This window comes from Macrobrachium nipponense, chromosome 2 (assembly GCF_015104395.2).
Source record: "Macrobrachium nipponense isolate FS-2020 chromosome 2, ASM1510439v2, whole genome shotgun sequence".
In the NCBI taxonomy this organism is placed as follows: domain Eukaryota; kingdom Metazoa; phylum Arthropoda; class Malacostraca; order Decapoda; family Palaemonidae; genus Macrobrachium; species Macrobrachium nipponense.
Window position 1 is genome coordinate 24781834 of NC_087201.1, and position 24804 is coordinate 24806637.

The window sequence follows — 24804 nt, forward strand, 5'->3', positions numbered from 1 at the left end:
GGTTCAAATTGACTCGACATGAGAAACTTCAGTACCACTTCTAAGTTCCACGATGGTACTTTCGGTTGGAGAACTTTCAGCAGTCTCAAATGATCTAATGAGATCATGAATGTCTCTATCATTCGCTAAGTCGAGTCCTCTATGCCTGAAGACCACAGAGCAGCTTCTGTAGCCTTTAATCGTGGGAACGGCTAGTTTCGCTTCTTTCCTAAGGTGAAGAAGGAAATCTGCTATCTGGCCCACAGAGGTTGAGGTGGAGGAAATGCCCTTCCTTCTGCAACCAATTCTAAAGACAGCCCACTTTGATTGGTAAACTGCGATTGAGAGGGCCCTCCTTGCGTGGTGGCAATCGCCGTTGCCACAGGTCTTGAAAAAACCCCTCGCTCTGGCCAACTTCTTGATAGTCTGAACGCAGTCAGACTCAGAGCGGGGAGGTTTTTGTGGTACCTCTCGAAGTGGGGCTGTCTGAGTAGATCTTTCCTTCCTTAGGGGCAGAGACCTTGGAAAGTCTACTAGGAAGGACATCACCTCCGTGGAACCAGTCGACCGCTGGCCAGAAGGGGGCGATGAGGGTCATTCTCGCTCCTTCTGATGCAGCGAACTCCTCATTACTTCCCCGAGGATTTTGTTTTAATGGGGGAAAAGCGTAAATGTCTAGTCCCGACCAATTCCACAGTAGGGCGTCTACTGCCACTGCTTCCCGGGTCCAGAACTGGGGAGCATACAGCGGAAGTCTCTTCGTTCGGGAAGTTGCGAAAACGTCCACATGAGGAGGTCCCCACAGCTTCCATAGCGCCTGGCATACTTCCTGATGAAGGGTCCCATTCCGTCGGCAGAAGCTGTCCTTGCCGACTGAGAAGGTCCGCTCGCACGTTTTCCATGCCTGACACAAATCTTGTCAGAATCGTGACGTTTTGCGACTTCGCCCAAATCAGGATATTCTTCGCGATGGCGAACAGAGAAGGAGAGTGAGTTCCCCCCTGTTTTCCTGAGGTATGCCAAGGCTGTGGTGTTGTCCGAGTTTATCTGAACCACTTTGTGGAGACTTCCTCTTGGAAGAACCTTAGAGCAAGGTAAACCGCTGAAAGTTCTTTTAGATTGATGTGCCAGGACACCTGTTCCCTCTCCAGGTGCCTGACACTTCTCTCCCTCCCAGTGTTGCTCCCCCCCAACCCGTGGAGGACGCGTCGGAGAACAACACTAGGTCGGGTTCCGAAGCTTGAGCGAAAGTCCTTCCGCCAGCTTCTTTGGATCCAACCACCATTTGAGGTGGTGCTTTTTCACTTCTTCCGTCAAAAACAAGACCTCTTCTAGATCCTGTTTGCGTGACCAATTGCTTGAGAGGAAGAACTGAAGTGGTCGGAGGTGCAACCTTCCCAGAGAAACAAACTTCTCCAGTGAGGAAATGGTCCCCAGCAGACTCATCCATTCCTCACCGAGCATGTTTCCTTCCCTAGAAAGGCCGACACTTTGTCCAGGCATTGAAGTTGTGCGCCCCTAGGGACGGAAAAAGCCCGAATGGAGCGGTTCAAATTGACTCGACATGAGAAACTTCAGTACCACTTCTAAGTTCCACGATGGTACTTTCGGTTGGAGAACTTTCACAGTCTCAAATGATCTAATGAGATCATGAATGTCTCTATCATTCGCTAAGTCGAGTCCTCTATGCCTGAAGACCACAGAAAGCACGCTTCTGTAGCCTTTAATCGTGGGAACGGCTAGTTTCGCTTCTTTCCTAAGGTGAAGAAGGAAATCTGCTATCTGGCTCACAGAGGTTGAGGTGGAGGAAATGCCCTTCCTTCTGCACCAACTTCTAAAGACAGCCCACTTTGATTGGTAAAAACTGCGATTGAGGAGGGCCTCCTTGCGGGTGGCAATCGCCGTTGCCACAGGTCTTGAAAAACCCCTCGCTCTGGCCAACTTCTTGATAGTCTGAACGCAGTCAGACTCAGAGCCGGGAGGTTTTTGTGGTACCTCTCGAAGTGGGGCTGTCTGAGTAGATCTTTCCTTAGGGGCAGAGACCTTGGAAAGTCTACTAGGAAGGACATCACCTCCGTGAACAGTCGACCGCTGGCCAGAAAGGGGGCGATGAGGGTCATCTCACTCCTTCTGATGCAGCGAACTTCCTCATTACTTCCCCGAGGATTTTGAATGGGGGAAAAAGCGTAAATGTCTAGTTCCCGACCAATTCCACAGTAGGGCGTCTACTGCCACTGCTCCCGGGTCCAGAACTGGGGAGCAATACAGCGGAAGTCTCTTCGTTCGGAAGTTGCGAAAACGTCCACATGAGGACGTCCCCACAGCTTCCATAGCGCCTGGCATACTTCCTGATGAAGGGTCCATTCCGTCGGCAGAAGCTGTCCTTGCCGACTGAGAAGGTCCGCTCGCACGTTTTCCATGCCTGACACAAATCTTGTCAGAATCGTGACGTTTTGCGACTTCGCCCAAATCAGGATATTCTTCGCGATGGCGAACAGAGAAGGAGAGTGAGTTCCCCCCTGTTTCCTGAGGTATGCCAAGGCTGTGGTGTTGTCCGAGTTTATCTGAACCACTTTGTTGGAGACTTCCTCTTGGAAGAACCTTAGAGCAAGGTAAACCGCTGAAAGTTCTTTTAGATGATGTGCCAGGGACACCTTTTCCCCTCTCCAGGTGCCTGACACTTCTCTCCCTCCGAGTGTTGCTCCCCAACCCGTGGAGGACGCGTCGGAGAACAACACTAGGTCGGGGTTCCGAAGCTTGAGCGAAAGTCCTTCCGCCAGCTTCTTTGGATCCAACCACCATTTGAGGTGCTTTTTCACTTCTTCCGTCAAAAACAAGACCTCTTCTAGATCCTGTTTGCGTGACCAATTACTTGAGAGGAAGAAACTGAAGTGGTCGGAGGTGCAACCTTCCCAGAGAAACAAACTTCTCCAGTGAGGAAAATGGTCCCCAGCAGACTCATCCATTCCCTCACCGAGCATGTTTCCTTCCCTAGAAAGGCCGACACTTTGTCCAGGCATTGAAGTTGTCGCCCCTGGGACGGAAGGAAAAGCCCGAAAAGCCACTGAGTCCATCTGAATCCCCAGATAGACTAAGGATTGAGAAGGAGTCAGATGCGACTTTTCGAGATTCACCATAAGTCCCAGGGACCTCGCTACGACGGAGTCGTGTGAAGGTCCTTCAGACACGGTCTTGCGATGAGGCTCGAATAAGCCAGTCGTCTAGGTAGAGAGAGATCCTTATTTCCGCAAGATGGAGCCACCTCGCAACGTTCTTCATAAGAACGGTGAACACCATCGGCGCCGTGCTGAGACCAAAGCAGAGTGCCCTGAATTGGAAATCTTCCCTTTCAGGACAAACCGCAGGTATTTCCTTGATCGGGGATGGATGGGGACGTGAAAGTATGCGTCCTGAAGGTCTAAAGAGACCATCCAATCCCCCGGTCTTAAGGCTGCAAGCACGGATTGAGGTGTCTCCATCTTGAACTTCTGCTTGGTAACGAAGCGATTTAGACTGCTGACATCCAACGGGGCGCCACCCCCCTGACTGCTTCGGCACTAGGAACAGACGGTTGTAAAACCCCGGAGAACTCCGGTCGAAGACCTGTTCCACCGCCTGCTTCTCGATCATTTGATCTAGTAGATCGTGAAGCACTTTCTGCTTTTCTCCCTGATACGAAGGAGACACTCCTTTGGTGTCGAAGACAGCGGGGGTAACATCAGGAAAGGAATTCTGTACCCCTTCTTGACGATGTCCAGAGACCAAGCGTCGGCACCTCTCTCTTCCCAAGCTTTCGCGAAATGTAGAAGCCTGGCTCCTACCGGTGGCTGAAGGACTTCCTCTCACTTCTTGCTCTTGGAGGGAGCAGGAGTCTTGCCTCTGAAAGAGCCTCTTCCTCGAGGGGCTGGCTTCGGAAGAAGCAGATCGAAAGGGCTTCGATTTCTTCAAAGCAGAGGACCCAGAAGACGAAGTAGTAGTAGGCTTCCTAGAAGACTGTGCCAGAAGGTCTTGGGTTGCTTTCTCCTGGAGACTGGCAGCTATGTCCTTTACCATAGACTGGGGGAAGAGATGTTCTGAGAAAGGAGCGAAAAGAAGATCCGCTTTTTGCGCTGGTGAGACCGACTTTGCAGTTAAATTTGCGAAAAAGTGCTCTCTTCTTAAGCAGTCCCGTGCTGAAATGAGCAGCTAATTCCTCAGAACCATCCCTGACGGCCTTGTCCATGCAAGACAATACACTGGACAGCTCCCCCAGACTGATGGAATCAGAACTCCTGGACCTGGCATCCAATACTCCTAGGCACCAGTCAAGAAAATTAAAGACCTCTAGTGTCCTGAAGAGGCCTTTAAGGTGAAAGTCTAACTCACTATGCGTCCAAGAGACCTTAGAGGAAGACAGAAAAGATCTTCTGGCGGCATCCACAATACTACCAAAGTCTCCTTGAGCTGAGGCTGGAAGCTTAACTCCGACGTTTTTCTCCCGTCTCATACCACATACCAGCTTTGCCACAAAGTCTTGAAGGTGGTAAAGCGAAAGAAGTCTTGCCTGAAGCTTTCCTCTTTTCCATCCAATCATGGACCTTTTGAAAAGCTTGCTTCGTAGAAAGCGACTTCTTCATTTTCACAAAGCCCGAGATCTTAGTAGCTTTGGATGACGAAAACTGAGAGGGAGGAGTACGTGGAGCTTCAGGTTGGAAAGTGTCTGCAAAGACTGACTGTAGCAAACGAGTCAAAACCTTGTAGTCCGTCGAAACTGGAGCCAACTGCTGTTCTTCGTCCACTTCGACGAAAGCGTCACTAATTTCCTCTTCAGACACTGGAGAAGTCGGAGGAAGTAAAGAAGAGTCACAAGCTTTCTCAAAAGAGAAAGAGCGGCGAACAGGAAGAGTTCCCGCTTCCGCTTGCGCTTGCGGAGGTGGAAAACTGACGTCCGTAGGCGCGCGCTTGGCGTCCGAAGCCAATCTACTGGCGCCGACTGAAGCGCGCTCGACCGCAACAGGTGTACACCTGGCGTCCACTGGCGCGCGCTGAGCGTCCACTGGTGCGCGCCGAGCGTCCACTAAAACGCGCTGAGCGTCCACTGGCGCTCGTCTTACCTTGCCCCACCCCCGAATCACGCTCGGCGTCCACTAAAGCGCGCTTGACTTTCACAGAAGCGCGCTCGGCATCTAAAGAAACGCGCTTCTTATCAACAAGTTTCGTAGCAGCGGAAACAACCGCTTCACGAGAGCGAGAAACGAATTTCTCGCCTCCTCTAGAAAGTTGCTGGGGAGCAGAACGAACTCTAGAGGGAGACAACGGAGAGAGAGACGAGCGAGGAGAGGGAGAGGGAGAACGCCTCGACCTCTTCACAGGAAGATTGTCATCCTTCTTACGGCGACGTGGAACAGTCTCTCTCGAAGAAAAAACATCTCGAAGTTGCTGCTGAAGAGACTGGAGAATCTTGCTTGTAGGTGAAGCCTCCTTTTCTGGGGAGGGGCTGATCCTGTGAGCAGGCGAGTGGCGAGGGGACGCCTTCTTCCTACTCCCAGGAACCGCCACTTCACGCACCTTAGAGCGACTGCGGCGCTCGAAAGAAACATCTAGGAAAGACTCCGCCTCCGAATAATCCTTACGCTTCTTCTGCGGAGGAAAAGCAGCAACGCACTATCAGGCGACGAGGAAAGTTCCGGAGAACAACTTGGACGTGAAGCGTCCCGAACGCGAGCCGTCCTTTTCAGCGGACGTGATGCGGTATGAGAGCTCCACCCCTTGCGCGGGGAGGAAGCTTCAGAAGAAGAAAAGCACTCCTTGAGAAGACGTGCACGCGCACGCTCCTTGGCAGTCTGGGTAGGTTCGTCAGAAGCTGCCGAAGGCACGCCAGATCGGTGGGGGTTCCTCGTAACCCTCCTTCGACTTTCGACATGCTCTCTCCCCGTAATCTGGGAGTCAAGCAGAGGTCTAGGTCTAGAGGCGGAATGAGGCCGATCTGACGCACCCTCCACTACACAAGGGGCACTTTCACTGCACTTCTCTTCACTTTTGCTCTCCAGAGCTAACACTTTTGATCCTAAGTTACGAATCGATTCAAGAATTAGCGATAAAGTATTACCTTCTACCGACACTGTTTCAGGGGCCGGAGGCAACACTACAGGGGTAGGAGCATAATCTACAGAAGGAGGGTTAGCAGGAGAATCATTAAAATCTTGCCTACCTGAAACACTCCTGGAGGAAGACCTCCTTAACCTATCTCGCTCAAGTTTCTTAAGATAGGTTTCATACGCCTTCCATTCCGACTCTGTTAATCTTTCACACTCCTTACAACGACTTTCAAACGTACATTCATTCCCCCTGCAAACTTTACAAACAGAATGTGGGTCTACTGAAGCTTTCAGTAGCCTATCTCTACATTCGGACATAGAACAAAATCTAGCGCTAGCAGAACTAGACCCTGACATCTTGATCAAAGAAAAATCAATACCAAATTCAAATCAATCCAAAGTCAACGTGTGCCAAGCCACCGATCCATTCAGATACCAAAGAAAACCAAAAGGATACTCAAGTAGCTAGTAAGTTTCCAAAATCTGGACGGAGGTGCTGCAAAAACAGGTGTTTTCAGCACCGGCGACAGAAAAATTATGAATAGAAAATGGGAATGATTCCTGATACCCGCCTCCCAGCGGCGGGAATGGGTACTAACCACCTGACTCCCACTGCGTGTGTCGTAAGTGTTTAAATTTCTGTCGGATTCGGAAAAATACAGCTATATACAGTATATATCTGCCAGGTAAGTTTCATGAACAAATTATAATTATAGATCACACAGTATCAAAACACGTAAGAAATAAAATTATTAACAAATTCTGAGCATATTTGTTGTAAAATATTGATGTAAATTTACCGAGAATAAAGATGTGATATTTTTTGGGGATTTATACATGTTTTTTCTAATATTTCTTTGCAAAATTACATTTATAACTGACATACTATCATAATTACATTTATAACTGACATACTATCATAAAAGATAAGAACTACAACCAACAGCAACCCCTTGGTATATGTATGAGCTAATTTACAAAAAGACAGTCTTGTGAGACAGACAGGCACTACAGATCCCAAATAACTCTCTCATGAGCTGTCCGGTGAATTTTAGCAAGTCTAAAAGTTGCCATTAATGAATTTATGGGCTATAGAAGTAATGGCATCTCTTTCCTGCCTGATTCCCCAAAAATTTATGGTACGTAATATTGTTACTCACCATGGGTCACTCTGTCCACCACCCAAAACCTGTTATTGCTACTCATATGAGCATGTCCGTCCATTAGGGGTTAAGTGCCCATGTGTCAGACAAGTGCAGTGGAATCTCGGTTTTTGTATATAATCTGTTCCAGAACTTCCTACAATATCCAAAACGTAAGCAAAACGAAGCAATAATTCCCATAAGGAATAATTTAAATAGTATTAATGTGTTCCCGACACCCAAAAATATTAACAAAAAATAAATTTTACAGGGAATAAACACAGGTTTACATACAGAAAACAATGAGAAATAAGTACAAATGACTAATGAAATGAATAATGAACATTTAACATCACTCTTACCTTTAAGGAAGACTCTTGTTAGCATACGGAAGACAGACAGGAGGGGAGAGGGAAGAGGAGAGGTTACTGTTTGGAAGGGGAATCCCCCCTCCAAAAGTACTTCAGGTATCATAAACCTTTCTGGGGTTACTTCTCTTATGTTTTTTAGTGGCCCTGTCTGAGGTTGCTTCCCCATTTCATTTTTTACTTGACACTAGGACCAGCTTGAGTCACTGGACCCCTGCCAAATAACAAAACTGTCCAGACATATTTGTTTCTGATGTCTCTTCAATATCTGCCAAAAACGATACAAAGCGCTGTAGTAGTAAAGAAGAATTTAGTTTTTGTGAATGAATGTTTGATTTTTTTTTTATATTATTTTGTTATTAGGTTGATTAGGTAAGGTCATTTTTAAACTAGTTTTTATGATTCAATTTTATATTTTTATCATATTTGTGTTGTTCTTGTGGGTGAGGAATTGTTGATTAATATTGGTCTTTTTTTTTTCACTGCAATACTTGTTTTGAATGGGAATGAGTGAGAGCTGAAGCTCCTCTTCACCTACACTCCACAGTAGAAGCTGAGAGTGTTTTGCCAGTTGGTTGTGGTCCCTTTTCTATCTGAGCCCAGCAGCGAAGTGGAAGTGTGGTGGCTAAATCGATGGCCTACAGAGTTCGTGGCTGCCAAATTGGGGAACAACGATTCAGGAATTGTAAAGGACAACCAGAGGCTCTCTGCAAACAGAGCTGCTGACAAGAGAAAAATTGAAAGTTTATGCAGTATTAGGATTAAGGAATTTGCAGTATTAAGATCAAGGAATTAAGTTTAGGGTTCTTAGGTGGTTGAGGTTAAGTTATGTTAGGGATTAGAGGATAAGATTAGATTGTAAGCTGTCAACTGTAGTTTTAAGGAATATATAGGTTAGGGAAAATCTTAGTTTAATTCAATGATACGTACTTCAAATCTGTTCCCATTAGTATCCTGCTTTAATTGTGTAACCTGAAAAGCCGCCACAGAGTTGTCATTAAACGTATTAGAGACATGAATTACATCTTCGTTAGGGTGATGTCACAACAAAATTTTATAAATCACTCCACTTTGCAAACACTCTTTGATCACTGAAGTAAGCACAGTATCCCCTCTTCCTCGGATTCCTCATCTGCCGTCTGTTGCTATTCCTGCTGAAGGTCTTCCAGCTCCTCCTCAGTGGTTAACTCTTCCCTGTGGGCATCCACTAGCTCTTCCACATCTTTGCCACTCACATCCAAGCCCATGGGCTTCCCAACAGACAACAGACTCCACAACAGGCGTAGGGTCGTCAGGGTCGGCCTCAAACCCCTCAAAATCCTTCTCGAGGTAACACTCTGGCCACAATCTTTTCCAAGCAGAGTTCATTGTTTGGGAACTCACTCCCTGCCATGCCTTGGCTATAAGGCTTATGCGGTTGAAGATATATTCAAGTGTCTGGGGTCACTTCAAAGCACCTCTGGAATAATGCCTTTGTGTACAGTTTCTTGAAGCTTGAGTGATTTGCTGGTCCATGGGCTGGATAACAGGAGTGGTATCAGGGGGCAAAAACTTCAGTGATGAATTTAAATTCGTTTAACAGCTGGTCTTCCAGGCAGGGGGATGCGCAGGAACATTGTTATTATGTATCAGTTTAACCAGAGTTATTTCATTTTCATTGTTATTTTCTGCATTGTCGAAATATGGTGATTGTCCAATGTATGGGAAGCATATGGTTGATTTTGGAAGGTATCTATCGACATATTTAAGTTGTGTAGTGATGTCATAGAAGATAAGATGGCGGCGGCGGCGGCCAATGAATATAAATAATAACCGTATATAGGGGGAAACACATGCGAGGGTTGTTTGGTTGGTAGGGAAGAGCTATCTGTCGTATAGGAGTGGCATTTCCACAGAACAAGAAAGTTAGCCTGTCTTTCATAGGCTTGTGCCCTGACAATGAACTTTCCTCCTGTGTGATGTAGGTCCGTTTTGGCATTTTTTCCAGAACAGGCCTGTCTCATTACAATTGAAGACCTATTGTGAGAGGAATCCTTCAGCCTCAAGATACTCCTTGAAATCCTGAACAAATTCTTCGGCAGCATGTTTATCTCAGCTCACAACCTCCCCATGCTGTACGACACTATTGTTTGTTTGTTTGCTTGTATGGTGCTTTTACGTTGCATGGAACCAATGGTTATTCAGCAACGGGACCAACGGCTTTACATGACTTCCAAACCACGTAGAGAGTGAACTTCTATCACCAGAAATACACATCTCTCACTCCTCAATGGAATGGCCGAGAATCGAACCCAGGACCACCGAGGTGGTACGCCAACACCATACCAACCACGCCACTGAGGCGCTGTACGACACTATGGATCCCTGTACGCTTTCTGAATTTTTAAACCAGCCTCTGCTGGCCTTGAAATCACTAACAGCAGCACTTCTTGTTGGCAATTTCTTACTTAAATCAGTATGCAACTTCCTAGCTTTCTCACAAATATCGCTTCCGACACACTATCCCCCATTAACTTTTTCGTTGAACCACACCAACAGCTTTTCAACATCTTCCACTAGTTACGATCTCTGTTCAGATAATGACGTGACCGCTTTCACAACATTAGCTGCCTTAATTTCATCTTTCTTTGCTAGGATAGAGCTGACTGTCGACACTGACTTGCTGTACATCCTAGCGAGATCAGCTACACGTGCACCACTTTCATACTTCGCTACAAGTTCTTTCTTGAATTCTATCGTATTTCTCGTCTTCTTTACTAAAGGGGTGGCACTTGCAGCTTTCTTTGGGCCCATGATGACTACTTTGCAATGAGTTTTATGTCAAAATTAGCACAAAACACAAGAGACACGTGTGGCAATGAGGACTACGAGTGTGGAGATGTTTGTTAGACGAGAAACAAAGGCAAAATGGGCTACAAAAGAAAACAAGATGCTTCATTTCAGCCCAGGTTTCAGACTGAGGGGTGGCATGAGGTGGGCATAAATGTAAAGAACCTCAGGTTTATAGTTAGGAAAAATACAATTTACTCTCAAAAATTGTGATTTGTTCCTACATGATATCGTACAAACCCTCAGTCCTTTACATACGGAAGACTCACAGATTGGTGGGAGGAATGTGAACGAGCCTCTAAAACTCACTGGAGTTCTGCACACCTGGGCTATTCCTCCTGGTTGTAAGAGCGAGGAGGAGTGCCCTGCCTCTGACAACATGATCAGAGTATAGGAGCTGCATGATCAAGAGTCAGACTTTTGGTTTGTTTGTTTGTATGGTGTTTTTACGTTGCATGGAACCAGTGGTTATTCAGCAATGGGACCAACGGCTTTACCTGACTTCCGAACCACGTCAAGAGTGAACTTCTATCACCAGAAATACACATCTCTCACTCCTCAATGGAATGGCCGAGAATCGAACCCGCGACCACTGAGGTGAGAAGCAAACACCAAACCAACCACGCCACTGAGGCGCTTGTCAGACTTTTGGGCCTTTTGGAAATGAGTGAGGAATCGTAACTCATCCGAAAAAGGGCTGGGAAGAATACCATAAGAGTCGGAGGTATTAATGCCAAGTTCTGGGAAGGGTTTGCATTATTGCCAGTCTCCTTCTTCCCCTTGGTAGAGGAAGGAGTGGAATTGCTTCTGAGTCTGATAAGGAAAATAGAAAGGAAGCTCAATGTGTAAGCTTACCACATCAATCGCCCAACCAGCCAGTGTAAGTTTGAGTCCTATCCTCAATCCAAAGGAAGAGGAGTAGAAGGACGAGGTGGGGAAGGTGGAGAGGCCAGTCACTCTCGCATCCTTCTTACCTCCAGAACACCACCCAATAGGCAAGATTCAACATGTCCTCTAGGAGTCGGGTTAGGAAACAACCTGCAAGCATCCACCACCGGTAATAGGAAAAGAGGTTCCAAGGACCTGTGGGCAGACCCGAAGGAATAAAGATACAAATATGGTCGCAATGAGACCTCATCTATCTTCCCATCCGACATATTCTTTGGAGTGTTGAAACGTACCCATCCACTGGACTATCCAACTGCAAAGAAGTCTTTCACGATCGTAAGACTCGGAGAAAGACGTGTCGTTGGACACTTCTGCAATGGCAGTCTGTGGCAGATAAAGACACAGACTCTCAATGATGGGTGTCGATCCCTTGCAGGTACAGTAACACACCAATAGGACAAAGTAATGACTGATCTGAATCAACCAATACAAAGTCCACTGTGCAGATCATGAAGGGCTCAGACTCGTTAACAGATGCCGACTGACTGCGCTGTCAAGCATCCAAGACGTAGTCACAATATGACACCTGCCTTTTGAAGGGTTATGCTGAGAATAACCATACAAATCGTCCAACTTGTTCGCTGACGATGTTCAGAGACGAGATGATGTTTCTCAGGAGGCATGCGCACATCAGACGATAGTCAATTGCCTTCTAGAGACTGAGGCCCCTGTGATGGCAAGACAGAAGTTTCTCATCAGTAGTTGAATCTCAACCAAGGAGAAACAATATTATATTACTAGTGAATGACTAAGATGAATGTGGACCTACCTCTCCACAGTTGAATCGAGAGAAATAAACTCAAGATTCTGATCATAGAAAAAGTCCCGTTGATGACACCAACCAGTGAAGAAAGCTTTAATCCCTGTTGTTTTACAGAGGACTGAAAAAGCTAATCGGCTATTTCATTGCTGCTCGACGAGAAAATCGGAGTTAACAAAGAAAACAAGAGTGTTTTTCAGTTATGAAAACACAGGGATTGTACTGCCTGAAGAACCACTTCTCATGGGTTGGATCAGGGAGGAAGTTTCTATTTACTTTGGAGGCAGAGCTAGTCGAGAGGGGAACAGGCAGTCTTCGGATATTCATTTACAATTCGAGGTGAACAAAGAATAATTCAACACCTTACGAATTACAAAATTGTATATTAGAAGAAAAACTCAAATTGTCAGAAGAATATCATTCTGCGTCATCGCAGCGGCCAATGGGGCAGGTGCAATGAAGCAGAAGACTAGGCTACAGACTTCTGTTATAACGTGGGGTAAACAGAAAGATGATAAAGAGTCTAATGAGATATATCTCTTTCTGAAAATTCTCACAATGGCAAATGTGGTGCAGGAGAGATGGGCAAACATGTATGCGAGATTTCCAGCCAATCAGAGACCTAAGTCTGTGATTGCCGGGCAGAGATTCAAATTGGTAGTTAAGCCTTGACAGAGGAGAGACAATACCAAACCGAAAAGAATCTCGAAGAGCAAGCAGTACTGAGGCAAAACCATACAACGCTCACTCAACTTATCATCATCCTGAGTTGCCTGGTAGAGCATTCCATGAAGGAATGTGTTCAGCTAGAACCATCGAGCACAAAAAAGATACACTCGAGCATATGCATTTTAACTGAAATTGGAGGGAAGAAAACCCTCGCACCTCAACAAACAACAATATCTCACCAGAAAAATCGTGATCAACAGCTAGTCAGCAAGAGCTCACAAACACACGCCTTCATTGGAAGATGGCGGAAAGCAAAGTGGAGTGTTAACATCCAGGCAGATGGGCCTATCCGCCTACCAGGTAGAGGTTACTGCCTAACCACCTTTGTGTAGGAACAAATTATAATTACAGCTCACACAATATCAAAACTGATAAGAACTAAAATCAGTAACAAATTCTGAGCATATTTGTTATAAAAATTTACATAAATTTATTAAGATTGAAGATGCAGTAAATTTTTTAAATTATAAGTGTCTTTTCTAATATTTCTTTGCATTTTTATTTGCAAAATTTTAATTATAACTGACATACTATCATAAAAGATAAGAACTAAAACCAAGAGCAACTCCTGGTTATATTTATGAGCAAATATATAACAACACATGTGAGAGAGAAAGGCAGTACAGTGTCCCCCCCCCCCCCCCCCCCCCCCCCACGTATTCGTGGGGGATGTGTACCAGGCACCCCCGCGAATAGCTCAAACCCGCGAATAGTTAGAACTCTCTTCTAAAAATGCCTATATCTGCCTATCTCGAAAGTTCAAATACCAAATGTATACTTAAGTATCATCCTACATCAAATATACCATTGAATTGGTATTACTAATATCATTTCAAAGTCATCTTCAACATTTTACCATTAGAAATATATAAAGTGCCATTAACAGAGAGAGAGAGAGAGAGAGAGAGAGAGAGAGAGAGAGAGAGAGAGAGAGAGAGAGAGAGAGAGAGAGAGAGAGAGAGAAATTACTATTTTTATTATTATGTGATATCATTTAATCTTATTGAACTTACTAATACAGTATTAATCAATATTAGCATTTGAAAATTAGTAAATCATTTTTGTACCATAAAAATGTATTTAGTCATGAAAATAACATCAAAATACACTAATTAGTGATTATTTTCGCCGGAAAAAATCCTGTGAATAGGCGAATCCCCCCGCAAATAATGGGCAAACATGGCCCAGAGAGAAGTCCGCAAATCCGGAGAACGCGAATACGGGGGGTCCACTGTACATCTCTCTTTGAAGTCGTGTACACAACTAACTCTGTCCTGAGGCACCCACTTTAGCTGAACCCCCAAATTGATATGCATAATATCGTTACTCACCATAAGAAAGTAAATCCATCTACCACCCAAAATCAAAACTTTTTAAAATAAATTGCATTTTTCCTAATTATGCAAACCTGAGGTACATTACATTAGAATTTACTTTCAGCGTAGGCTGGAATACAGCCATTAAATTCTTGAACAAGGTGGTCAAGCAGTAACTACGTCTGGTAGGCGGATAGGCCCGCCTGCCCGGATGTAAACACTCCACTTTGCCTTTCGGCCCAGGTTTCAGATTGTGGGGTAGCATGAGGTGGGCATTAATGTAAAACCTCAGGTTTGTATAGTTAGGAAAAATACAATTTACTTTCAACAATTATGATTTGTTCCTACACGACATACAAACCCTATAGGAAGAATCACTGATTGGTGGGAGGAATGAGTTAGCCTCTAGAACTGACTGGAGTTCAGCAGACACAGATTATTCCTTCTGGTCATAAGAGCAAGGAAGAGTGCCCTGCCTCTGACAACTTTATCGGAGTAGTATAGGGGTTCATCATCCCCCTCACCATGTCAGGGTGGTCCCACAGCGAGGAGGATTTTTCTCCCGAATCACATAGGGAGCAAAAGGAGGCGGAGCAGAAGGAGTGAGCAAGGAATTAACAAAGCTACCAAGTAGGCTAATGGAGGAGGAGGGGAAGCAATACCAGAAGACAAAAGGAAACGACTGAGTAGGCTTATGGTGTACCCTATCTAATTGTCTAATTAATCTACCTCCCTCTAGCATCTTCCGATACGTCACAATTTTCACACTCATCAGATAACTCCTTACTTCCACATCAAGAAAATCACACTTGTGCATCAACAGCTAGGCTAACATATATATAGACTACATGGCTATACACAAACAAAACCTTTGGTTTCTACAAACTCTTTCCAATATGTATGTACAGTCTAATGCTTTCATCTCTTGTTGTTGCAGATGGCATCATGCAAAAACAGAAAACATAAGAAAATCAGCCAAAATTCATGGAAATTTTTACTAACAGGAATTCACACCATCTGTATCTGATAAGAGCATACACATTCCAGCACCAACTGATGGGAAATGGGTGCTTACACAGTCCTAGCAAATTATCAACGTTTTTATTTTTTTATGCCAATCGCACATAATGGCATGAAGATGTAAGCTAACTTCAACAGTAGGTAAGATTCATTCCAAATAACACATTAAGCACATCTGTAAAACATACGTAATCACATATACCATTTGCAGATGGTACTACAGATCATCCAAAGATGAAGTAAGATTCCAAGAGGTTATGTATTATTACACCACTGAAGCTAATAATTTTTCTCACATTATGTATATTACTAATGTTATTATGTACCTACCTGTGGGACCAAGTAATCACACACAGTTATGATTATGCCAGTAACAGAGATTAATGTCAACACTGAAGGTTCGACGTACCATACCATCCTAAAAGGGAAGACATAATAAACAGATGTTAAAATATTACTGTATACAGTACATTGTCTCCGTACAAAAACAACTACTCTCAGCATAGTAGTATTTAGTGAAAAAACCTAGCTCATCCTTATTACCCAAGCTCTAATTTTTATTCCACTATGGAAAATGCTTTGATATCCAATTGAAATTTTGCAAATAATTCTGAGAGTCAAATCTTCAGGCAATTGTTGACCTTAACTGCAATCAAACATTTAATACAGGCAGTCCCTGCGGTTCCGTTCCGATGAACCAAAAATTGGCGCTTTATGGCGCCGATAACAGGGTTAATGGCACCTCTAAAAGGTATGCATATATTGGTGCCAATATCTGGAAACCGGCACATTGCAGTGCTGAAAATCACAGATTTTTGGATATTTTTGGCAGTAGACAAGCCCCCATAAAATCAGATCGCTGATAACTGGGTACTCCCTGTACGTATAAGATTTAAAAGCTGATCATTGAAAAGGTGCTGATGTATCAAAAGCTTGTAAAGGTTGAGTACAGCTGCAGAGTTTACCAGATTCTTGTATAACCTCAAATAAACTATAAAAGGAAGCCAAATTGTGAATGTAGGAAAGAATTTCTTTCTTTTATAAATCTTAGGAGACATAATATGTGACTTTGTATGATTATCAACCTATGGTACAGTATACATATGTATTTATTAACATGGTTTTCACTAACAATAATTGATTCTAATGTGTGTCCCCTATAACTCACCAGTTCACTGACACAACAGCAGAATATTTTAACACCAACCATCATCATCTGAAGGCACTTTTGTATCAGCTTTTTCATTTATGAGGTTAGATTTGCAAAAAGTTCTCTCCACTGCATTTTGTGTACTTTCCTCCTCAATTTCCATTACCCATAGGTCTTCCTATGTTGCAATTTTCCATGATTCATACAGATAACTTCATGGCGACTGCTTTTCAGCCCCGATGTTTCCTATCCCATCACACCACCGGCCAATGGACATATCTCCACCATTTCCTCACGATAAAACTTTCCTTCAGGGGAATTCTAGTGTTACTACTTCTCAAAACGCACTCCATTTTCAGTGACTGTGCCCATGTTTCTGCTGCACATAATACTAAAGGCCTTCTGCAACCTCCTAAAATCTTTGCTCTCTACTAAAAGTGCAGTTTTATTTGCTAGTAATTTAGCTCTAGCCATTTTATCCAGACTGCAACTGCTACTATTCTTCTCCTCCCAAATTCATAGTTCCCAACTATCATCCTACCATTTCTTCTAATACAATTTGTAATCCTGAGCATTTCTTGTGACACCAATAGTTACAATCATTACAAAATTTAGTAACAGCTTTTCAAAAGCAGCAACACTTTTCAGACTGTGCTTTTCATCTTTTCCAGCCACCAAAAGTTCTATTTTGCTTACACTGACTTTCAATTCTTTCCCTCAATTCTGCTCATCCGCCATTCAAATATTTCCACAATCTGTTCCTGTCTGCTGCTAACACTAGATCATTTACATGAATGCTTCCAAGGGCATCCTTTTCTGCGCTCCTTTTTAGCTTCCTCCATTACTGGGCAAAACAGCAAAGGGCTCAAGCGTCGATCCTGGATAGTCACCAACATTTATCCCAAACTACTCTAATACATAATACCTGTTCATGTCTGTACATCATGCATTATGGTGAGGTAACATGACTGTAGACTAACAAGTTTTACTGGTACCCTCTATTTTTCAATACCCATCTCAATGTTTGTCTTGGCGACCTATCAAATACTTTTCAAGTCACAAATATGAGGTACAATCTTCCTCTTCACATGGTAATTTTCCTGTGCTTTCCTAATTTTACAACTTGTTGGCCACTTTGGTGTGTAGCATACCATGAACAGCAATTATCCTTTTAACAAAATTTTCATCAGCTTTTCTCCATTGGCTATTTAACATAAGTTAAAATTTAATGTGATGACAATATAAACTGCTACAGGGCAAACTGGTAATTGAATAGAACATTAGCTCTAAGGGTAACAGAGCTACATATATCCTAGCCCTTCCTGAAATATCCTGCATATGCACATATGCTACTGTTATGAGTATTGCTACTAACCCCTTTGGCCTGTCACTTACCTCTCTATCATATCATTAACTTTGTCATCTAGGTGCTAAACATTTTGGACCCAAGTAGTTAAAAAGCAAATACAAATGGGCACCTCTTATGAGATGGGAGGGATTTGCTTATATACATAGTACTTTCTGTAAATAAGCCAGAATTTCATTCTTTCTCCATAGCCTCGCCCTAACCATAATCAGTAGTTTTCACTTTGTTTCTTGAAACTGTTAATCATGAAAAAGATTGCTCGACCAATCTTCCTTTGCCGCTAGATAACCCATACCATACCATATATATCTGCTGACAAAAATAGTATGTTCACAGCAATGTTTAAGAGATATGCTAATAGACAAAGTACGTGCAGCAGGAAATCACTCATTTCTTCTCCACAAATATTTAAGATTGAAAAGTCCTGTCATTTTACATTCAAACCTCAATGTTTGGAAATTATAAGATCAAAGAGCTAGTTTATGAAGACTTACGCCCAAATGTGTTAATTAAAATGAGCTAGTTTAAACAGCTGCAATAAAAAAACTTGTGCACCAAAATTACAGTGCCCAAAGTTCAGGAAGACATTTGAGAGAATAAAAATATTTAACCTAACAATAAAACATTAAGAAACTATTTGTTTACAACAAAAAGCCATAAAAAGCTAACCTTACATAAAATTTTCTTTGCAATAATTCAATGAATGCACCTACTAAACAAGATTTTGAATCACTCAATGTATTGGCCCATAGAACAGAAATTTAAATCAATTCTGTGCATAACTTCTTCCATTTGAACTTCTTTGAAATTACTTATGTAAAGATGTGCATGCATTTGTACACTGAATACGTAGCTTCATATTACCCCTCTAGTTGCCTTTGGTAATCCCTCTTCAATGTCTTCCATACAGGTGGCTTTCTGTAGCCATACATCCTCATTAATGTTTAATTGTAGAGACGGCAATTATTTCCTCCATCTGCAGTGGTTTGCATTCTTCCCTGAATTTTTCAAATGCTTGCCTTCTGATCAGGGAGGAATAATAAAGCTACACACAGCTCGCGACAGAGAACAGTTTCTACTATGCAATTATGTGTCAATCTAAAATTTATTTAATCTTGTCAAAAATGGAACATATTCATGTACAGTTACATTGGGAATTACTGCCTCGAAACTGGCATTGGTTTTCAAATCTGAGTTGTTTATGAGTTTTAAATGCTCCTTCATATTTTGATTAGTATGTTTTATCTTGCAAAATGTCTGCAGGTATATTTCTAAGTAGTCAATTAAACTATAATCTAAAAGGTAAATTCCTCTTTTATATCATTTTGTTCTTTGTCTGGGTGGTTGGCTCCTGTTACAAATTATTTTATCACACTAGCAATCATTATTTGGTTACAGTAGCAACACTGGAGTCAGCCATTCTGTCTTTTTAAATGGCAATTATGTAACTATCCATATAGGAATCAGAGTTCTGGGGCACAAAGGTTCAGACAGATACCCTGTATGGCAAGGCAACCTGTGACATGTACCTAAATCCTTATGTGAAAGAAATGAATAACAAATAAACATTAACTATTGTATAATATAAAATAAATACAACAATATAAGCAAGGGGAACTCAAGTTATGTCCATGCAGACAAATACATTTAGTATGAATCTCTCCTGGGGTCCATTAGCTTACCACATTAAAGACCATATATACTACTATTGATAAACTTCAAGAGCCAAACTACCACATTCCTGCCCAAGTTTAATACATATATGACACAGTAAAAACCAGATATTCATTCATAAAACAGCATGACTGGAGCTGTTACATTTTCTTCAAATGAAACAGATAGAATGCTTCTACAAGTGTAATTAGATCTATCTACCCATATTTACTACACACATAAATCATACATAACGAAAGCTCAAAGCACCAAGTGAAAAAGTGATTCCTATTCAATGTTATTTGTCAAGTAGCAATGTTTTATGTATTAAAAAAAATTGGCTTTTTACAAGTACATTAAATTTCTAAATGTCATCATTGATACAACCCAATGCTTTATAAACAGTCATTACTGTAACAGTTCAAACTTTATAAGCTAGGGAGATTAGTTTAAAAAGTCTAAGTTTCACATATCTTAACTCACTTGGGAGAGTGGTTCACGATTCACTTTGCTTACATATTTATCAAACTTTATATTTGGTGAATATCTAATTGAAAATATGACAGGCATCACCTCCTGTGTGATTTGGGATAATAGCAGTCTGAAGAAATGAATCTTATACTTAGGTTTCCAAAGAATGACAAAATACAGCTAAGAGAAAACTCTATTATGTAACACAGCAGCAGCATAACTGCTACATTCAAAAAAATTTTCTCTCCAAACCCTGAACCATTTTTGAGATGCAGTACAACTAAATGCATGCATTTAAAAGGAATTAATTTAGTCTTCAAGAATTACAATGAGGTTCACACTGAAACTCAAACAATTTCTGAAAAACAGCAGTGGCGATTACACTCAAAATAACTTACAAGAACAAGGCAGTGACAGTTGAAACAGAAATGGCTGGGTAGTACTGTTTCTCCCAAATCAAGACTGAATATGCTGCACAGAGCACTTCTCGCCAGCCTTCCAGCTCCCGGCGGAGTGTTTTTACCCTTTGATCCTGTAGAAAAAATATAAAAATTTTATTAGCTCTTTTAGCTTCTCTTGTCTAAATGTAAAACATACTCAAGACCACAACATCCATTAGGAACTAGTTTGAAGTTATTTGATAAATAAAACTCAAGATTTTTCACACAACCCCTAATAATTAGCATTAGTCAGCAGTGCTGCATTCCCAGACACATGGATTCTGAAGTCTTGAAAATGAAGATCCAGAAAAATGGCAAAAAATTAACCACTCAGTGATTCTGAAGTCTTGAAAATAAAGATCCAGAAAAATGGCAAAAAATTAACCACTCAGTGACACTAAGTGCATGAACATTTTTGAGCCACAGTTAAAAAAAGAGCAGCCACCCTCAGTCTTCAGCAGAAACAGCCAGAACAAGGGGAATGGACAGAACACTTACTTCAATGTGATTGATGAGTTAAAGATGAAAAACTTTGTTTTACCTCACAAAATGATGCTTGTAAAAATTTGAATGAATCAACTACGTATAGTATTTCCAAAATGACCAAAGCTCTCTGGCGGGGCGTTTGGGTCCTCCCACATGTGTTTAATCTCCACATATCTGCCAAATTTATAACAACAACAGAGATAAAACCATTTCTCCCATTACAGATATCACATATCTTTTCCGTTATGCAGATTTCTAAGTCACTCCTGGTCATCTCACAGCCATGAATAGACGTCCACTTCAAAGCCGGGAAGAGGCAATCATATACAAAACAAATAGGTATTTTCTAGAGGAAAAGGCAAATGGAGGGCCTATGCTATCCCATCAAAAAGCTCTTGCTCGGACAGCTGTAAGATTTAGGGGAGAGAGAGATCGAGGCAGGGCCGAATAGGAGGGAAATTGAAGTACCTGGGAATGAAAAGCCTCACTAATCTTATAATTATAGCCTTGGGGTTTGTCTCAAAGACATTCAAAGGTCTGTCACACATGGGTCAGTTGTTGTTTTTGTAAAATTGGCAACAGGGCAGATCTTTAAACACCACGCCAGAGAGCTCTCGTCATGATGGCAAGACTATAACTACACAAGTTAGACATAGAGGCTTGTAACCATGGAAGTTCCAATCTTCATTATGAATGATGGATGAACAAGGAAATTAAAAGAAAGGGGAGTGTTCCAAGTACTACGCCCACAAACCCTTATGCATGCATAGTGTTCCTAGAGTAGAAATATTAAAGGTGAATTAGCTATCCAAAGCCCCTGCCATGCAGTTCCCCTACTCGGAGGGGAAGAAGGGAATAGTCGCGATGACCTATCCCTCTTCCTTGACATAATCTTCGGTGATGTCCAGTACCCATACTGGTCTATCCGTCTGCAGCGAAGTGTCTCGCATTCTCGTATCCCATTGCAGCGAAGTCTCTCGTGGTCTCAAACCCCAATGCGGCGAAGTCTCTCAGTCTCTGTAGTGGATAGGACACCGACACTCCATGGTGGGTGTCGATGGTATGGGTACTGGAACAAGCTAGTAGGATGAAGTAATGATTGATCTGGAACAACCGAACTAAGTCCACAGCATAGCTCGTAACGGACTTGGACGCTTCGACAGCTGCCGACTGACTGCGTTTGGTTGTGTGAGGCGAGCTGTCCAAGCATCTGAGCATAGTCACATGACCCTCGCCTTTAAAGGGGTATGCCGAGAGACCATACAAATCTTCTATTTGTTGCCACCGATGCCGGAAGGCGAGGTGATGATTCTCTCAAGGCATGTGCCCAAAAGGCAAAAGTCAATTGCCTTCTAGAGACCGAGGTCCCTGATGGCAAGACAGAAGTTCTAATAGTAGGTGAATCTCAGCTAAGGAGAAACAACACTATGCGCCATTGAAGACGAAGGTGGAAGGAGAATGCAGACCTATGTCTTCACAGCCGAATCAAGAGAAGTAATTCTCAAGATTCTGAACCTGTGCTTACTAAGGACTGAAAACGCTAAACCGCTATTTCATTGCTGTTCGGTGAGAAGTCGTAGTTGCAATGAAAGCGGAGCGCTTTTCAGTAATGAAAACACAGGGATGTACTGCCTGAAGAACTGCTTCTCATGGGCTGAATCATCATCTTTTTTCAGGTTATCCAGGGAGGACATATATATACTTGGAAGTATAGCTGGCAGGGCGGGGAACAGGTGATGTCTTCCATTATACATCTACAATTCCGGGTGAACAATGAACAATTGCACACCTACGAATACGAGATATATTTAGAAGACAAACTCAGATGTCTGAAGAAATCGTTCCGCATTATCGCAGCGGCAGGTGCGATGCAGCGGGAGACTAGGCTACAGACTTCTGTTACCGTGCGGTAATCAGAAAGATGATAAGTCTATTGAGATATCTCTGTCTGAAAATTCTCGCAATGTCCAAGGCGATGCAGTAGAGATGGTCATTCACGTATGTGAGAATCCCACCCAACCAGAGACCTAAGTCTGTGATGGTCAGGCAGAGATACGGTTCGGTGGTCAATCATTATAGAGGAGAGAGACATAAACCGACCGTGCATCTCGGAGAGCCAGCTGGTACTGGGCTGCGGCAAGCAGCCCAATACACCGCTAGGTCTCGCTCACATCATCTGAGTTGCCAGGTAATCCATTCCAAGAAGGAATGCGTTCGGCTAGAACATTCAAGCGCAAAAAAATATGCTCAAGCATTTGCATTTAAACGAAACGGATTTCGGTGAATACAAAAGCTGTGGTGTTGTCGTAACAATACCATAAGTATCTCAAAATCGAAACTGGTAACTACTGGGAGGTTGCAGGCAGTCCCAAGTTGCAGTTCAATTAAGAAGATACCATTCGTCTCGGTCACAATCCGTAGAGTTAACTACAGTATGTGCCTACACCTCGGACAATTCAACTGATTAACAGAATCATGTCACGAGGGCAATATACGTAGTATATTTGTAGGTTCCTGTACAAAGACCTCCATCCTAAATTCTTTTCCAATCGAGGAATGAGAATAAGGACTGGAAGCCAACACCCTTCATTCTCTAATGAAGAGAGTGAAGGAGAAGTTTTCCCCAAAGGAAGACTTCAATGGTGATAACAGGATACCGAAGACGATAGTTCAAGCCAAACTGGATGTTCCCACCCGTTCTTCTCTATTCCAGGGTTGGCCGCCTACTGTGAGATATTCTTCCTTCAGCAGCAGTGCTTCTTCCAAACGCTAGAAATTCCAGGAATTCGAGCATTTGGCGAGATTCCCAACTATTGTAGTAACAATTATCTGGGATTCTCGTCTAGCCCACTCTGGACCGTGGTTTCACCCAAGTGTTTGCAGATCGTAGAAAACCAGAAAACACTGAGAGTGCTAGAAATTCCGAAGAATTCTAAGCACTCGGCGAAACCCCCACCGAATTCGTCAGACGATCATCGGTTGGTGGTCCTCCCGATTCCCGTAGAAACCGAGGATGGGGCAGGATCCTTCCTCAACGATGGGGACTTACACCGGTAGGACCCGAAGGTCCTCCCAGGAACGCAGTCCCCAACGTGGAATCCTAAGGAGAACGCTCAGCAGGATCCCTCCCCTTTCCTTCGTAGCTGTAGGGAGAGAGGGAATGGGGGAGGAAGACTGGATACTCGCTCGCCTTCCCAGCGGAACTAGCAGTTGGAGACGCGAGTACGAGCAGCGGTGATGGCCTCTCAGAGTCTGGGAAACGTTACCATCAGGAGAAAACGTTTTTCCGAGGAGGGTTACAAACATGATATTGTTATAATACAATAAAGTTTCATACATACTTACCTGGCAGATATATACATAGCTAAGACTCCGTCGTCCCTGACAGAAATTCAAATTTCATGGCACACGCTGCAGGTAGGTCAGGTGATCTACCGTCCTGCCCTGGGTGGCAGGATTAGGAACCATTCCCATTTTCTATTCATATTTTCTCTCTTCCACCTGTCTCCTGCGGGGAGGCTGGGTGGGCCATTAATCGTATATATCTGCCAGGTAAGTATGTATGAAACTTTATTGTATTATAACAATATCATTTTCATACAATCAACTTACCTGTCAGATATATACATAGCTGATTGACACCCTTTGGTGGAGGGTAAGAGAGAGCTAACATGGAATAGACAGGTGAACAACATATGTTGTAGGTATAAATAAACCTTGGTTCCTATCTGATAGGTGGTAGACTTCGTGGCTGTTGCCCGGTAGTCTGCATCACCTCAAGACTTTAGCGAGATATGTGATCTATGGCTAAGAGTTCTTGTGGGTCTGCCGATGGGGTATGAACCGCTTACTCGGCAGAGCTTGAAAGGACTTTGTCAATGGGTACTGGATCACTTCTATGACAAAACACCTTATGAAGGAGCGCAACACCGATCCCGATCACCTGATCCTAACACGAGGGTTCGCGCTCAAATTGAACAGAGTTATCCCCACACTCCTTTCAAAAACCCCAATAATTTCACTAAGTTAAATAACTTTAACTCAAAGTTAAGGATCAGTGTCGGCTCCTT

At 43.0% G+C, this 24804-nt stretch overlaps 1 protein-coding gene across 2 annotated transcripts in view; it reads right to left on the reverse strand.

Annotated features, from left to right (window-relative positions):
* The window catches only part of LOC135220491 (ADP-ribosylation factor-like protein 6-interacting protein 1), a 106212-nt gene that overhangs the window by 61535 nt on the left and 19873 nt on the right, over positions 1–24804 (reverse strand). For both annotated transcript variants that reach the window (XM_064257626.1, XM_064257627.1), the window contains exons 2-3: positions 20207–20340; positions 15499–15586 (exon numbers count right to left, since the gene is read on the reverse strand). In XM_064257626.1, coding sequence (XP_064113696.1) covers positions 15499–15586; positions 20207–20340 — 222 coding nt within the window. The remainder of the gene's footprint in view (positions 1–15498; positions 15587–20206; positions 20341–24804) is intronic.